At 31.1% G+C, this 16287-nt stretch overlaps 1 protein-coding gene across 1 annotated transcript; it reads left to right on the top strand.

The window, feature by feature from the left end:
• Positions 1-8135: 8135 nt before the first annotated feature.
• Positions 8136-12982, top strand: LOC133867663 (uncharacterized). The gene is made up of 6 exons (XM_062304422.1): positions 8136-8157; positions 10321-10409; positions 10863-10983; positions 11549-11628; positions 12474-12582; positions 12757-12982. Exons 2-5 carry the CDS (start codon positions 10337-10339, stop codon positions 12575-12577), a joined length of 378 nt encoding a protein of 125 aa, XP_062160406.1. The 5' UTR covers positions 8136-8157; positions 10321-10336; the 3' UTR covers positions 12578-12582; positions 12757-12982.
• Positions 12983-16287: the final 3305 nt, after the last annotated feature.

Consider the following 16287-nt stretch of genomic DNA (forward strand, 5'->3'; position numbering starts at 1 on the left):
TTGCTAGGGGTACATTAAAAAAGTAGCCCACCAAAATAAAGAAAAGTAGATTTTAACTATTTTGGCTAGTAAAATTTGGTGAGACTATTAGGAATGCTCAGGACAAATGCTAAAAACCAAGATTCGTGTCTTCTTTTTTTAGTCATTCTAAAACTGGAGTGGCTTTTAAAATTGTAATTGGATCAAAATTCAATAATGATCTATCACATATCTAATAATAATTTTAAAAATAACATTAATTTTGAGAAGACAATCAATTTTTTTTTTTTTTTTTTACGATCCTTTTAAAAAAGCCTGCTTGTCAAATATTCACCCAAAAATTAAAGGATAACTACACAGTTGGGTGCAGTTTTTAACGTTTTCAAATTAAAAAAGATAAAATAATAAAATAAAATTTTCAAACGATAAATTTTTTATTTTTTATTCTTATTTTTTTAATTTAGTTTAAAATCATAGTTTATTCAGGCTAGAGAGGAAGGATGGTTCTCCGGCTGGCATCTGTTGTGGTCGGGAGGAGTGAAACCAAGGTTATCAGGTGATGAGCGATAACTTCCCCCAGGGGTGGAACTAGAATTTTTGGTAAGGGGGGACGAACTTGTATTATTTTTTTACATCAAAATACCCATTCGATTTAAAATTATAATTTCAAATTTTTATGATATCACATACTGTTAGTATTTTATATGGCCAACATTCTGGTTGACAAAAATACTTTATGTAATGGTTACTTTTTAATAGGATTATCAGTTCTATTCAGAGTCTTCAAGTAATTTGGACAGTGTCTCATTTCATGCCATGTGTTTGGTCACAAGTTTCTAAGAAGATGTCCATGAAGATTCCATGCAATTTCCAAGTCAGAATAGTCGGTTCCTGTGCAATCGTCCAGACAGGTCTTTTAAGGCGTCCGGACGCCCCGCAATGTCTAGAAGTTTCCGCGTTGAAGACATCCGGACGTCATAGCAACACCGTCCGGACGCTAGGTCAAGCTTCTCCAATTTCTACACAGAGTTGGATTTCAGTAGTCGACATTGTTTAGGATGTCTCTGCAAGTCGACCGGACGACGTGGCAACACGTTTGGACGTTGTCCAGCATTTCAGAATATTCCAGTGTTCCGTTCGAACACAAAAAGGAGTTATAGCGAAGACTGTCTGGACGCTCGGCCAAGCCGTCCGGACATGGACCTGATAAGGATAGAATTGCGCTGTTTCTAAAAGGCAATCGCAGAAGACCTTCTGGACGTGGCCAACTACCGTCCAGATGCTCGATAGCTAGAGTCCGAATCTCAGCAGATTTATGTTTTCTATAAGCCTATAAATAGAGGGCTCTGGCCTTGTCAATTGTACAGAATTCAGTATTGAATTCTCTTAGCTTTGAGAGGGTGTTTAGGGAGAATTAAAGATCTGCTAGCTCTCAAGCTGTTGCCGGTGTGTGTTCCTTGTTCGTGTGAAGTCTATCTTAGGGGTCGGCCCTAAGGTAAAGGATTCCATCAAAGACCCTTCAAGTAGGAAACTTGATTGAGAAGCGTTCACGATGAGCTTCGTGTTATAGTTAAAGGTATGACTACTGCAATAGGTTTTGTGAGTACGAGTGCTTTGTAACTTGCTTTGTTTTTTTATAGTGAAATTCCTGGGTTTGGCTGCCCCGGAGTGGTTTTTCTCTTCACAGAATTTTCACTTCGTAACTAATATCTTGTCTTCTTTATATTCCGCATTTAAGATATTTTGTTGCACACAAACACACACTTGGTTATTTAGAAGTATAAAGTACTAGTAAAGTAAACTAAGCATAATTTATAGTATAATGTACTAGTAAAATAAATGAAGCACAATTTATAGTATCCAAGAAAAAGGGTATCTTTGAGCGTAGACTTTTTCTCTTAACAAAATCTCCGAAACCGAAACCCTAACCAAGCTAACGACACCACTACACCAGCTCTACAACCACTCAGCACACACGCATTATTGTGCTTCAAAGTCCAAGAATTTGTTGAGATCTAGAGGTAAGAACTGTGACATGAAATTAACAGAATTCATAGATTTGGGTTTGTGGGGTTTGGGATTGTTGTGAAAAATTTGGGTGATTTAAGCTCTCTCGCTTTCTCAAATGGAGTTTGCTGAGAATTGGGGGCTTTTACTACAATATGATGCCACGCGTGGAAAATGGGGAAAAATGGATGGTCAAATGAGTATAGTTGCTTTTTCATAGGTTAAAAAAAAAAAAAAAAGGCTAAAAGGTTGGCTTGGTGCAGACTCTACATAGGGAAGGAAGTGGGTGGAGGGGGACAAAATATAAAAAAAAAAAAAAAAAAAAAAAAAAAACTTTTAAGGGGGACAATTTTATAATTTTATATGTTTTAAATTAAATTTTAAAAATTTTGGGGAGACATTCGTCCCCCCTCCAACCCACCAACTGGGTCCGCCCCTGATTAATCTTCCCGCATTTATTCCAAGCACGTCTGGACAAAGTTTATCTTGTCCGCTTAATTAGCATTACTCTAATATTAGCACCATGCGTGAATATAAGTTAAACACGCGAATATTTTTTTAGAAGAACAAATAAAAAACAATCTTAAAAGATTCAATGAAGACATATCTACAAAACAGAGCCACGTACACAGTAGGAGTTAGGTGACGTTGAATGAGAGACCCCGTGAAAATGAAACGGTTGGCAACTAGGCATAATACGAGAAATAATTATAATGTCTCTTGTCCCAATTATTCACTGCCAAACAAGTTTTAATCTTATCATGTACATAATTATTATAATAATACTCTTGGCAAATTTGATCGCATCGAGGTTTTTGCCAGCTGTGCAACGAATCAATTTTTTGTTCTCTACTACGGATTCGTTTTTTTAAGTGCATAACTACAAACTACCTCCTAATTATCTAATAAAAAAAAAAAAACAAAACAAACAAACTACCTAGTACCTCTTAATCAACCCCAGACACTTGGCACGAGCCAGGCACTTCAACATCAATTTTTATAAAGAGAAATGATGCAATTACATTTTATACATATTTTTTTATATATTTATTAATAATGAATTTTTAAATTGATTATTAAATTTATGAGGCTCAATGTAGGTCTTATAAATTCAAAAATAAATTTAAAAATAAAATGTACAAAAGATATATTTGATGTTATTTGTAAAAAGAACTACAACATAAGTGCCGTAATATTTTCAATGATTAATATTTAACACACTTTTTTTTTTTTTAATAAAACACTTAAAATTAGATCTTAACCATTGAAAAAATTACAGCACATATGCTGTAGTTTTTTTTACAGCATCTAAGCCTAATCCTATTATTTTTTTTTTTTATATACATTTCTTATACATTTATTTTGCAAATTTAGTATTAAATTTGTAAAATCTATATGTTGTCCTACATATTTAATGGTGGATTTGCACATCTTTTATACAGAGATAAATAAAAATTGTAGAAAAAAAATGAAACCGAACATTTCTTTTTTATAATGTTTATACGGTTTGTGACATCCCACATCGCCTGTATATGGAAATGTGTATATGCTTATATGTATATTTGCACCCTTCTTGACACAATGCGTTTTAAATATTGTGTGCTTTTGCGAAAGTGGTACCAGGATAGGTCCCTTTCTTAGAAGTCTAGTTTGTGGGAGTAAAAAATGAATAATATTGTGTCATTACGGGTGGGTCGTTACACAGTTGACAATCAACATATACTGTTGCTCTCCTATGCTAATAACATATAGATACAATACTTCGCTACATGTAAAGTAGCCTGTATATGCTTCAGGTACTACTAGCTCTATAAATATACTTCTAGTTGTATTTCTTGCTACTGATACAAATCCTTCGGAGTCCCTTGCCATAATACTAATGCCAATATAATGTAACCATTTGTTTTATCCAATGCAACATCCAAATTAATTAGCTTTTATCACGTACGCTAGTGGCCGGGAGGATTCTTCCATCCTATTTGCAGTACCTCTTGTTTGTCTTGCCTTTGAATTTACTCGCCTAAATGCATCAAGAGTCTTCAGTGTTGGGAATGTATCTCAAAGATACAAAGGAAAAACCCAATTAAGGACAAGCATCATGAAATTATACATAAGATTGTGCAAAACAAAAAATTGCAAGGGCAAGAACACTGCCTCTAAGATTGGCTAGTGCTTGGCGTAGGGGGATTAATTAGGATTCCCTACAATTTCAATGAAATTTGAACTTACGTTTGAACTATATATCCTTTATTTATCTCTCATTTTAATTATATAATAAAAAAAAAAATTATATTTTAAGTAGCTAAAATAACTACTACCGAGGGAGATAACAGTTCCCACCAATATCTTAAGTGTATGTGCAAATAAAACTCCACCCAGCGGAGGGATTTTGGGAGGCGCCACAAAACCTTATGCTTTTCTTTACAAAACAAACAAAACATGGAAAAGATTAATTATTTTGTGATAAGTAAGAAGACCCCAAATTTGTTCTCATTTTTCATGATATATATTATGCATGGATCAGGTATGTCATTGTGAATTCTTCTTCAAAAATAAATAAATAAATTAAATTAAATTATGCTTTCCACAATGAAATCTGATCATAAGTAAGATTGAAATTACCGAAATATTTCAAGTTGCCTCCTGTGTAAAATTTGACCACTATTTTAAATATAAAAATTCTGGGATGCCAATCTGATTAAAATAAACAAATTAAGAAATGACCAATAATTTTTAAAATTATGAAATCTGCCACCGATTAAATAGAGAAGAAATTCATGGTCACTTTCAGCTCCTACGAAAGCATTGCTTGCTTATTATCGCAAGAAATTTCTTGTAGATTTACTCAATGAGAATAACTTCAATCAAGTTTTAAGGTAATTAAATTCACTTATTTACGGCCTTCGATCAATAAGAGATTAGCACTTCATATTGGAATACCAAATATTATAAACACGAAAACACCGAATCTTTTTCCTCAGCTAGAGCCTCGATCTCTTTTATCACGTACATTTGTAAGATTTCTTTCTCATTCAATTTGTTTTTTATATGGATATTTTTTTTTCTTGCAAGTATATGGATAGTTTTTTTGATTGAGAATAACTGCTATATATAAAGAAGTAATATAAACAAGGTTTTTTTGTGCCCTCCAAATAAAAGATAAACACGTCAGAATAGAATAAATAACCAATAAAAAAAATAAATCAATCAATCTGTTGAAAGTTTAACTCGCACTTTAAAGTTTAAACTCTTCATAATCTCTCTGTCGCGTAAAAAAACAGAGGCCAACCTTGAGAGCTGTTTGCTTTCAGAAACACGTTAATACATGAGTAACCGCAGCCAGAAATTATCTAATTACTGCAAAGAGAAATGTTATGCTTCTTAATTCGTCCTCAAATGATTTGTTACAATCTCATACGAGACATGTATAAATTTACCATTAAATATGTGAGACAACATATAAATTTTACAAATTCAATGATAAATTTACAAAATAAATATATAAAAATGTGTAAAAATAACACCAAATACATGTCTTATAAAAATTGCTGAAGAGTGGCTCGTGTGTCTTGTCCGCTTTGCATTACTCTAATATATAAGTTAAAATTAAAGCGATAATCAAATATTGTATAGGATATTAGAATATTCTTTTAAAAAATAAAAGTTAATAATATATCATAAAAGATTCATGAAGACAAATCTACGAAACAGAGCTACATTGTATATAGGAGTCAACGAGACAAATTAAGGATTGATTATACGAATTAATATGAGAGACCACGTAGTGGAATCAGAAGAAAGAGTTAGTCAACGCTATGCATATATAGACTATTCCACTCACATTTCATTCATTTCGTGTATTTAATTTGTTTAATTATAATAATAATAAAATAAATAAAAAAGATTCTTGGAACTTTCTATCTGGTTATCCTCATAAAAAGACTTATTTATATATCATTGCGAATTCTTGAGGAAAAAAAAAAAAATTATGCCTCCCACAATGAAATCTGATAAGTAAGACTTAAATTACCAAACTATTTCAAGTTGTCTCCTACGTAAAATTTGACAACAATTTTAAAAATAAAAATTTTGGGATGCCAATCTGACTAAAATAAACAAATTAGGAAACAGTACTAATTTTAAAAATAATGAAATTTGCCACCACTTAAATAGAGAAGAAATTCATGGTCACTTTCAGCTCCTCTATAAGGTCATTGCCACCAATATATATATATATATATATATATATATATATATATATATATATATATATATATATATATATGAAGAGAAAAACACTAGATCTTAGTCTATTGTCTTCATGATCAAATTACAAGCCACTATGTACAAAACACCAGCTCCTTCCTGAGCAGTGCCACTAGGGCCATCAGATCGTCCAACCTTCTGTTTTCGCATTATGGATTTCCTTTTTCTCTCATCCATCCAGAGTTATGAGTCGGCGACGACTCTGAGGAAGACATAATTTATTTATTTATTTATTTATGTTTTTAATTTTCTTTTCAGGCCAAAGAGGGTACTACCTATCCAGAAAAAAGAACATATTGAAAAAAAAAAAAGAAAAAAAGAAAAGAAAAGGTGACATTTAAAGAAGTACTCACCATTGTTTGTGAGTATTGTTCACTCATCAAATATTTTTACCAATTTGGTGAGGCTGCTGAAAAGTCATTTTGGACACTTTCACCAAATTGGCCCACCAAAATAACTAAGAAGTTATTTTGGTGAGACTATCAAGAATGCTCTAATGTATGTAATAAATATAGCTTTGCGAGTCTTGATATAAATATATAGGTATATTTGTGTGTATATCATGAGTGGGTATATGTTTATGTATATATATGTGTTTTGTAATGAATGTATATACATAATATAAGATAAACATATAAACTCAATATTAGATTGTTTAAGATTCAAGTTAATTTATTTATATAATTATTCAAATAATAAATGTTAACAATAAATAATTAATTATTAATATGAATTTACCAAAAAAAAATTAAAAAATAAATAATCACAAAATTTACTTTATAAATAGAACGAATAAGTTAATTGAGTAGTTCGTAAATAAGCTCGAGTTCGTTCAAAAAAAAAATTAAACAAATCGAGCTTCAACATTCAATACTCCACTCGGCTTAGCTCGATTACAGTCCCATTGACAATAATTAAAAAAAATAAGAAACTATATTTAATATTTTTTATGCATTGTCTCAGTTTGATTTTAAGGTTTATTTATTTCAATGTAAAATATTGTTTAATACTTAGTGTTTGGGAAATTTGGCCAACCTATAAACATTTTCAGTTAAGTGCAAAATAAAAATAAAAACAAAATCAAAATAAAAGCCAGCTTCTTTCTTTCTGTGGTTGGTTTTTAGAAATGCTATAGTGACTAAATACCGTATGAGTACTTGGGAGTATACTGGTAATGTGCTTTGTTTGTTTTGTTATGCTTGTCATGAAAGTCAGGAGCATCTTTTTTTTTTTTTTTTTTTTTTTTTTCTTTTTTTTTTCAGTGCGGATTTAGTTTGAGGATATTGAGGACTTTGATGTCTACATGCCTCTTCACTGACATTCCGTCTGAATGGGAGAAGGTTATGACTTGGAGCATTGCTACACTCCGGAGAAAAGGTTTACAGGCTAGTCTTGGTAAACTTTGTTTAGGTGCATACATTTATCATCTTTGGCAACAAAGAAATGCTTTGGTGCACAGCAGCAATTTGAGAACTGATGAGGAAACTATGGTTAAACAAATTACATGAGAAGTTCGTACTCTAGTCTTTACTAAGGAATCTTTTAAGGATGTAGATAAATGTATAAGGCTTGTAATTAGTTGGAATTTATAGAAGTTGTTGGTATAGTTTTGTTGTTTTCCTGTAGTAATAACTGTATAGGTCGTTTTGGATAGTGTTCTCTGCTTGAGGTTTTTGGGTTAGTGTACGTTTACTAGCGTGTGTAGTTGGTTGAGCTCTTATAAATTTTTTTTATTCATCAAAAAAAAAAAAAAAAAAAGGCCAGCTCATTGACATTGACTTTCTGATAATTACTGATGGTCTCTTAGTTTTTTGCTATATATAAATCCTCAAGGGCTGACAGAAACTGCACTGCACTCTGGCCTTGATGAGGTTGGATCGATTTCTTGAGTGATTCTCTATACAGGTATTTGTTTGTCTCCTATTACATCTCTTGTCATGTCTTCTTCATTTCTGATAAATATCATTTCTAGTTAATCAAATTCCTTTTGGAGACCGCGAAACAAAAAAAGATGTGGATTGTTGGGTTGCAAGTATTTTATTCAGGGAGCTATTTATGGAAAAACGTCCCCATGCAACAGATTTTTTTGGGGGGTAAAATTGCATGCATGTTGAAATTTGTCCAAGGATTATATACTATATGTTTGATATAGAACAGTTTATCAATTAATTGATGCATTGTCTCAGTTTGATTTTAAGGTTTATTTATTTCAATGTGAAATATTGTTAAATACTTTGTGTTTGGGAAATTTGGCCAACCTATAAACATTTTCAGTTAAGAGCAAAATAAAAATAAAAACAAAATGAAAATAAAAGCCCGCTCATTGACATTGACTTTCTGATAATTAACGATGGTCTCCTAGTTTTTTGCTATATACAAATCCTCAAGGGCTGACAGAAACTGCACTGCACTCTGACCTTGATCAGGTTGGATCGATTTCTTAAGTGATTGTCTTCTCTATACAGGTATTTGTTTGTCTCATATTACATATATATACTCTTGTCATGTCTTCGATCTTCATTGTACATGTGGTTTAATTTCATTTATGATAATTAAATTTCATTACTAATCATATTCCTTTTGGAGACCGTGAAACAAAAAAAGGATTATATATGTTTGATAGAGAATATATAGTTTATCTATTAATTGCAGGTGAAGCGCGCATTTCACATAAGGAGATCCTTAGACATAGAAATTTCGTTCTTATTATGTTTGATAGAAAAAAGTTTATCTATTTTAGGGTTTTATTATTATATTACTATACATAGATTTATATTGGTATTACTGCTGTTCCGATCCTTCACTCGTACTTTGCAATCTTCTCTCTTTACAAAGAGTAGTTATTTTTATTTGTTGACCTTCAAATAACTATTTTTAAAACGTTTCTTGCCCTTTTTTTTCAAATTAAGTTTGATTAAATAGCCTGATTGAATTCAGAAAGTTAGTGATATGATCGATCTGGCCAAGAAAACCTAGCTAGGGAGCTCATGATATAGCTAGGGAGCTCATCCTAATAATTTGAAAATGTAGATTTTTCACATTTTTTGAACCACTATATTTTAAAATCACAATTACAAACCAAATACTTGTACGATTTGTTTAAAATACGCTTTCAACCTGTAAAATTATAGAGCCAAATAAACTCTTAAAAAAGTTGTCACATGGAATTTAAACAACTTAAACATATATTCAAGGCAGGTTGCTACACAATTAGCAAATTGGTTTATCGATATTGGCTGCCATTAAGGGTAAAGCCAGTAGGGGGCGGTGAGACGAAAAAAAATTAAGCTACAAATTCGTTGTAGCTAATTCTTATAAATTGCTAATTATTTCTTAGCACATTTTTTTAATAAAATTAATTAAAAAAAATGATGTATTTCTCCATATTTTAGAAATATATATAACTTTTAATTTTAGACTGAGAGTACGTAAGAATTAAGCAAAGCCAATTTATATATAGAATTAAATCTAGCGCCAAAAATGTTATTTAACACATGTTCAAATGGCTTTTTTGTCCTCTTGCCCACCGTTAACCATTCCCAACCTATCTCAACGTACATAATAGCAGTAGAAGTTGCCCCACCAACATCATGGTCAAATAAATAACGGTAAAACAGCAAATAGCCGTAGATGTTTCTCAAAATAAAGGCTGCCACATCAACATCAACATCATTGTCGTGTCAGCTAAATATATTTAAAATATTTTCATTAGAATGATTCCACCAAGAAAGATATATAGCGGGCAGGTGAATGTTTTTATTTATTATTATTATCATTATTATTATTATCTGAAAGATTTGGTCAGAATAATATTTATCTTTTTTTTAAAAAAAAAAAATCTCTCTAGAACGTCATCTTGTACAAAAAATAATTTTCTACATTTTTCTCTATACAGAATATTAATAATTGAGAAGATAAATTAGGAAAAAGAAAATAGAAAACCAGATATTATAACCGTTTTTTCACTTCTTGAAATTTTTTAAGTAGATTATAAATATATATCATTGACTTGTTGAGCAACATTCATTGGTGGGACGGTGTCGTTCGTGACGTTGGGCGTTTGTACAGATTCTGGAAGGGCAAAATGGCTGGTAATAAAGCTGACATTGCGAGCCTTATCAAGCAATTGCAATTGAATTTTGCGGCGACAACGATCGGTAAATGTTGTGTAGTAGAATTTTTGTTTCATGAGTAGTTAAGGTGGTCGGTGTGATTTAAAATTTAAAATTATTTTATAAAAAAGTTAAAAAAAATTGTTTAGTAATGAATTTTTTTTTATTTGAATAATAATAAAAAATAATTAAATGTGATAAAAAAATAAAAATATTTTGGAATTGATTTTTTTGAAAGAAGTAAAAAAAAATAGAAAAAGAGATCGAGAATTATTGCCAAACGGTGCGACAACTCCATAATTAAACAATTGGACAAGATTTTTTTCTTTCAATCATGTGTTTGCATATATATATACACACACAACACAAATCACACACCATCATATGCCATGTGGTGTGAATAATTTTTAAATACTTAATGAGATATGGATTGAGATAAATTAAATTTTGAGTATACCAGAATGCTAAGATTGATTAGATTGTTATTGAATATACCAGAGAAAGACAAGATTCGTCCTGAGAATCAGAAGACTTTTGAGAAGAAACTCAAAGAGTGGAATAAGCGGTTGAAAGAGACGATCCAAGAGATGGGTCAACTGAGTTCTGAGCTTAATGACAAGTAATTAAGCTTACACATTTGTTTTTTTTAGCACTCCCCTAGTATTATTCCGCTTATATAACATGCTGAATTTATTTTTTGATCAATTTTAATTAAAAATAAGTAAAATTTAAGAGTAAATTAAACATGTTATGTCAACTAAATATATTGAAAAAATACAAAATAGCATTTTCTATTTTTGATTGGGATGATTCCACCAAGAATGATAAATAGCAGTAGATGTTTGCTTCTTTTTTTTTTTTTTTATTTGGATGATGCTGCCAAAGTAGTATTTATTTATTTTTTAAAATATAAAATATTGTAGAAAAGAACCAAATAAATTAACATAAAAAATAGATTACAAGTTACATGCATTTATATGTTTTAAATGATAATTAAATAAATTTTTAATTATTCAATTATTTTTTTACTTATGTTATTTAATAATTTCAACAATCAATTTTGTTTCAGTTCTTTTTCTTTTTAAATTTACAGCTAAAATTCTGTCTCCATCACATGCTGACGTATGTACCTTATAGACATATATATCATTGACTAATTCTGGGCATTCGTTGGTGTAAATCAGGAAGGACAAAAAGCAGGTAGTTAATTATGCAAATAGACATGCTGTTCCAGACCTTACTGGGGGAAGTGGAGATGCGACAGGTGGGCAAGGTTTTTTCTTCCAATCATGTGTTTGCGCGCGCGCATATATATATATATATATATATATATATATATATTGCTAACCCAAAACATATCATTGTGTTAGCAAATTTTTAGATTGAAATTATTTATAATTTTAAAGAAATTTGTGATTTTTAAATTATGTGAATTTAAGCCTCTTTTTTTTTTTTTTTTTTTTTTTTTTTTTTTTTTTATATCAAATGAAGTGAAAAATGCTAAATATTATAAGTATGGCATGTTATCGAAGCAAAAAAAAAAAAAAAAATCATTTTAAAAGACTTTCTCTTTATTTTTGAAGAGGCGCTTCTTATAACTAAACCAAAAGACAGGTTTTTGCTTAAAGTTTTTATATAACATAAAGTATAAGAACCTAATAAAAATATACTCAATTCTCATAGTTAACATTTCACATTTTTAATATGTAGAATTTTTTATGCTGTTCGATGCATGAAACGGCCTAAATTCATATAATTAAAAATTATCAAATTTATTTGAAATTTTAGGGGATCGTAATACCAAATTTTCATGTTATGTGATATGGGTTGTTTTATGGCTTTGACATACATATTAAAACTACTTGGGACTTGTTGTGCATTAATGACTAATTTTTATAAATGACAACACAAATGTACGAAACTCGCCAGCAAACAAAAGTTGGATCAACACAAATCACACCCCAGTTTATATGCTACGTGGCGTGAATAATTTTTAAGTACTTGATGAGATATAGAGTGAGATAAATTTTTAGGTTTTTTTTTTTTCATTTTTGACAAAAAAGCTTACACCTTAAATTTTAATTTCCTCCAAACCATTTTCTGCCAAAGAGAACTTAAACGCGTGGAAGTCTCTGTTGGAAATGATCAACAAACTGATAGAAACCGCCATCGCTGACCAGAGCAAGAAATCTTCTGGTTCTTCTTCTGGATAAGTAAGGTGCACACTGTTTTATAACCAAACAATTCTATCCTGTTTATTTTCGTTTATACGTTATGTGATCTGTTGGTTTTTAATCATGTCTCTTATCTTTACTGATACATTTCATAATTTTCTTTTACCTGTTGGCCGCACATTCTCGATCTCTTGCACTATCCTGTTACGTAACAAAAGGAATGCAAAGGCATGAGGACTATCTCCAAGAGTCCTAGGAACAAACAAGCAACGGCTAGCTGGAGGATGATTCCTATATATTTCTGTTAGTAAAGAATAAAGAGATACTATGTTATCTCAAACTCGTTTTATCTTTATCAGTATCACGTATTAATGCATGGTAAGCCCGCTATAAAGCTTGTTGCCTGAGGAATAAAGATATTTGGAGAATTATGTTGGATTTTAATGTCTTATGACCTTATCTTTATTAGTATATTTCATATTTTCTTTTTCCTGTTGGCCGCACATTCTCTTTTGCACTATCCTTCCTTCAATTCGTGACAAAGAAGGGAGAAGAGATTAAAAGTACTTATACTAGCATGCTTTTGCTGCAATTGTTTTGTATATTTTCTTTTATCTATATTACTGGTAAAAGATACTATAGGTTCATTTGATAAAACTTTTTAGAGGGTGGTTTTTTACTTTTTGGTTGAAAAAGTTTTTTAATATGACATAAAGATAAAAATAATTTTAAGTGTTTTGCGTTTATGATTAATTGCTTATTTAAAGCTTTAATTTTATCTATTAAAAAAACATTTCAAAAACATGTTTCCAAACGAGACCTTTATCATTGACATTGACATCTCATATTTCAAAGAAGAGAAAACATTCAATCCAGATTTTGTGTAAAATCCACCTTTAACGGCCTCTAATAAAAATTTTACATATCAGCTAAAAAGCTAAAAATATCAAATTGAATAGAGATTAAAACACTGGATGTTTAAACCCAAACCAACTATCGAGAAAAATTCATTTTTCTGCCATTCATTCTAACCCCACCGTATCCACCGCCAAACGACGCCGCTGGAATCTGCGGAAAGCCACCTCCCAAAGCCAATGTCTTTTGGGTTGTGATTTTTTGTTGGTTTGGTTTGTTCCTTCAAGCAAGGTGAGATTCTTGCAATTTTTTTTTCGGATTCTTGAGAGCTCGTTTAATTCAAAGGTTTGCTTTTGCAATTTTGATTTTCTAAGTTGGGGGCGGCGAAATTGCTTGTGGTTTTTTTTTTTTTCTTATCAGTGGTTGCTTTGGGTGAATATCGGTACTTGGCCATGCCAGGAACACGAAATAAAACGGTGGGGGACGTTTGTTTTGAGAACCCGAGAGAAAAGACAAGTGCTATTTAGCAATAGAAAATTGAAAGTTTTCTTTGGTTTTGGGTGTGTTGTAATCAAGCTATGAAGTAGTTTTCCTATTGATATTTTGTCTTGATTTTGCTATTAATTGTATTTGCTATTTGCTGATAGTTTTGCAACATAATAATTAGCTTCAATTGTATTGGTCAGTGGCGGACCCAGCCTTAAGAATTTGGGAGGACTAAATTAAAATAAAATAAAAAATAAAATAATTATAATCCAAAACTAAAAAAATCTAAAAAAACATTTCTTCCGGTCTTTTACACCTTAACCTAATATATCATATATAGTATCTCTTAACAACCAACAAAAATTTGATTGAGTGGAATCATCACAACTCTAAATCATGATACGCTTTTGAACACAGAGATTTAAGATTACCTCGTAAACAAGACTACCACTACTGTCTATTGAGGTTAGTGGAGAAGCAGTACCCAAAAACGGTGAAAAACCTCTTGCCTCTTCAACACTTGCAAACGTCTCTTTTTCTTTTAAAAGTTTTTTTTTTTTTTTTTTCATGAGTTCTATATGTCATTTCTTATTTTCTTATTTTCTTATTTCTTGTCTTCTTGAGCCGTTGAGGTGCTGTCCACCAGTCGTCTTGTCGACTGTTAGCCTAGAAGGGCTATGGGGATGGACCGGATGGTTGTATGGACTAATGGAGAAAAAGAAAATTTGAACGTAACTCTGACTTGGGGCTTAATTGTTGCTTTGACATCTAAGACTCATCTTGACTCTTGGGTGAAAAGTAGACTAAAGTCTAAAGAGTACTTTGGTGGGGCAAACTACAAGAGTGCAGGTTTGCAAGACAAATAAGTAGTAATTTTTTTTGTTTTAGCAGCCGTGGCCCCTGGCCCCTCCCGGCCTTAAAAGAGATCCGCCCCTATTATTGGTATCACAAATATATAGCTGGTATAGCTCTGATTGATTGTAATTTTGCTCTTTAGATAGAGTTGTTGCGGTATATTGGCAGTACAGGTTGGTCCTGCATGCATTTGTAGTATTGGTTCAGTTCTATTGTTACGGGATGTTGGCTTGAATTTTTAGTGACTAGCATTCAGTATGGTGTGACACGCCACTAAATGTTAGTGACACATCTGTCATATGGGGACTGTGTTTGTTATTAATCAAAATTTAGTGGCGTGTCAAAAAAATAAAATAAAATAAAATTTAGTGACATGTCAATTTTTGGCGTGTCACTAAAGCATGTTTTATTTTTTTTAAAAATAATATTAAAAAATAAAAATAAAAATCCCAAAATACATAAAACATAAAAATGTAAAAACAATATTTACTTTTATATTGCATGTTAAAAAAAAAAAAAAAACCATAAACATTCTATTCCAACAATTTATATATATATATATATATATATATATATATATATATATATATATATATATATATATATTTGGTTGCTTTTACTTAAAGAGTAAAAAGGAAACAAACCTCATCAATCATGGGTAGAAACTCAGTAGAATGCAGCTTGGAAGAAGACTGCTTGATTTCCCTGAATCAGCCAAATAATTAGACAAAAATTTTAGAACTCAGGGAGAAGAACGAGAAACAAAGTTTTTTTTTTTTTGCTTCACTAAAACTCACTTTGTTACATTTTCAGCGTTTGGATGATCCCTTGATGTCCATTGCGTGGCTACCCGCATAGTAAAGATCTGATAATCTTACAAATTTATAAGCCTGCTGCACCTGCATAATTTGACTACAAAAACAAAAGCCAAAATAGTCATCAGATAAAAATTACAGTTGGAGGCAACTTTTGAAATTTTCTAGTCATCAGAAAATGCACCTTATCCCTGCATCTCCCACTCACAATTAATGGCAGTGGGGAAAAATCTTGCAACATCTCTTAAAGCTTCTCTGATCTGGTTTAAAGAAGCACAGAAGAAAATGTGGAGGAAAGACATGAAAATGCATGAACTTCGAGAAAAAAAAAAATTGGAAATGAATTTAATAACAAACCTCTCTGGGCTTGAATGCTCGATCTAGCTAGGTCTTCGATAATCGGAGAGAGTGTACCGTCGTAATCCAGAGACATCACAAGAAAGAAGAAAGAAAAAGTAGGGAAAAAAAATAAATAAAAAATAAAAAATAAAGGGATGGTGGGGGACAAAAAAAAAAAAACGGGTGTAATTAAGCGGGAGTTAGAAGACAAAAAATAAGGGAGGAATAATGAAAAAATTAGTGACCTGTGAATTTATCGTGTCACTAATTAGTGACACATGCCAAATTGACACGTCACTAATTTAGTGACATGTTTAATTTCACCATGTCAATAATCATTTTAATTTCAAAATATTTTTAAAAATTAAATTGGCATAAAGTTTAGTGGCGTTTCAATCT

The sequence above is a fragment of the Alnus glutinosa genome, chromosome 5, assembly GCF_958979055.1.
Source record: "Alnus glutinosa chromosome 5, dhAlnGlut1.1, whole genome shotgun sequence".
NCBI classification, from domain to species: domain Eukaryota; kingdom Viridiplantae; phylum Streptophyta; class Magnoliopsida; order Fagales; family Betulaceae; genus Alnus; species Alnus glutinosa.

Excerpts from the sequence above, each read along its gene's own strand:
- LOC133867663 (XM_062304422.1), top strand. The coding sequence starts at position 10,337 with ATGGCTGGTAATAAAGCTGACATTGCGAGCCTTATCAAGCAATTGCAA. Across the intron at positions 10,410-10,862 it reads TTTTGCGGCGACAACGATCG|AGAAAGACAAGATTCGTCCT; the intron begins GTAAATGTTGTG and ends TGAATATACCAG. Across the intron at positions 11,629-12,473 it reads GGGAAGTGGAGATGCGACAG|AGAACTTAAACGCGTGGAAG; the intron begins GTGGGCAAGGTT and ends TTTCTGCCAAAG.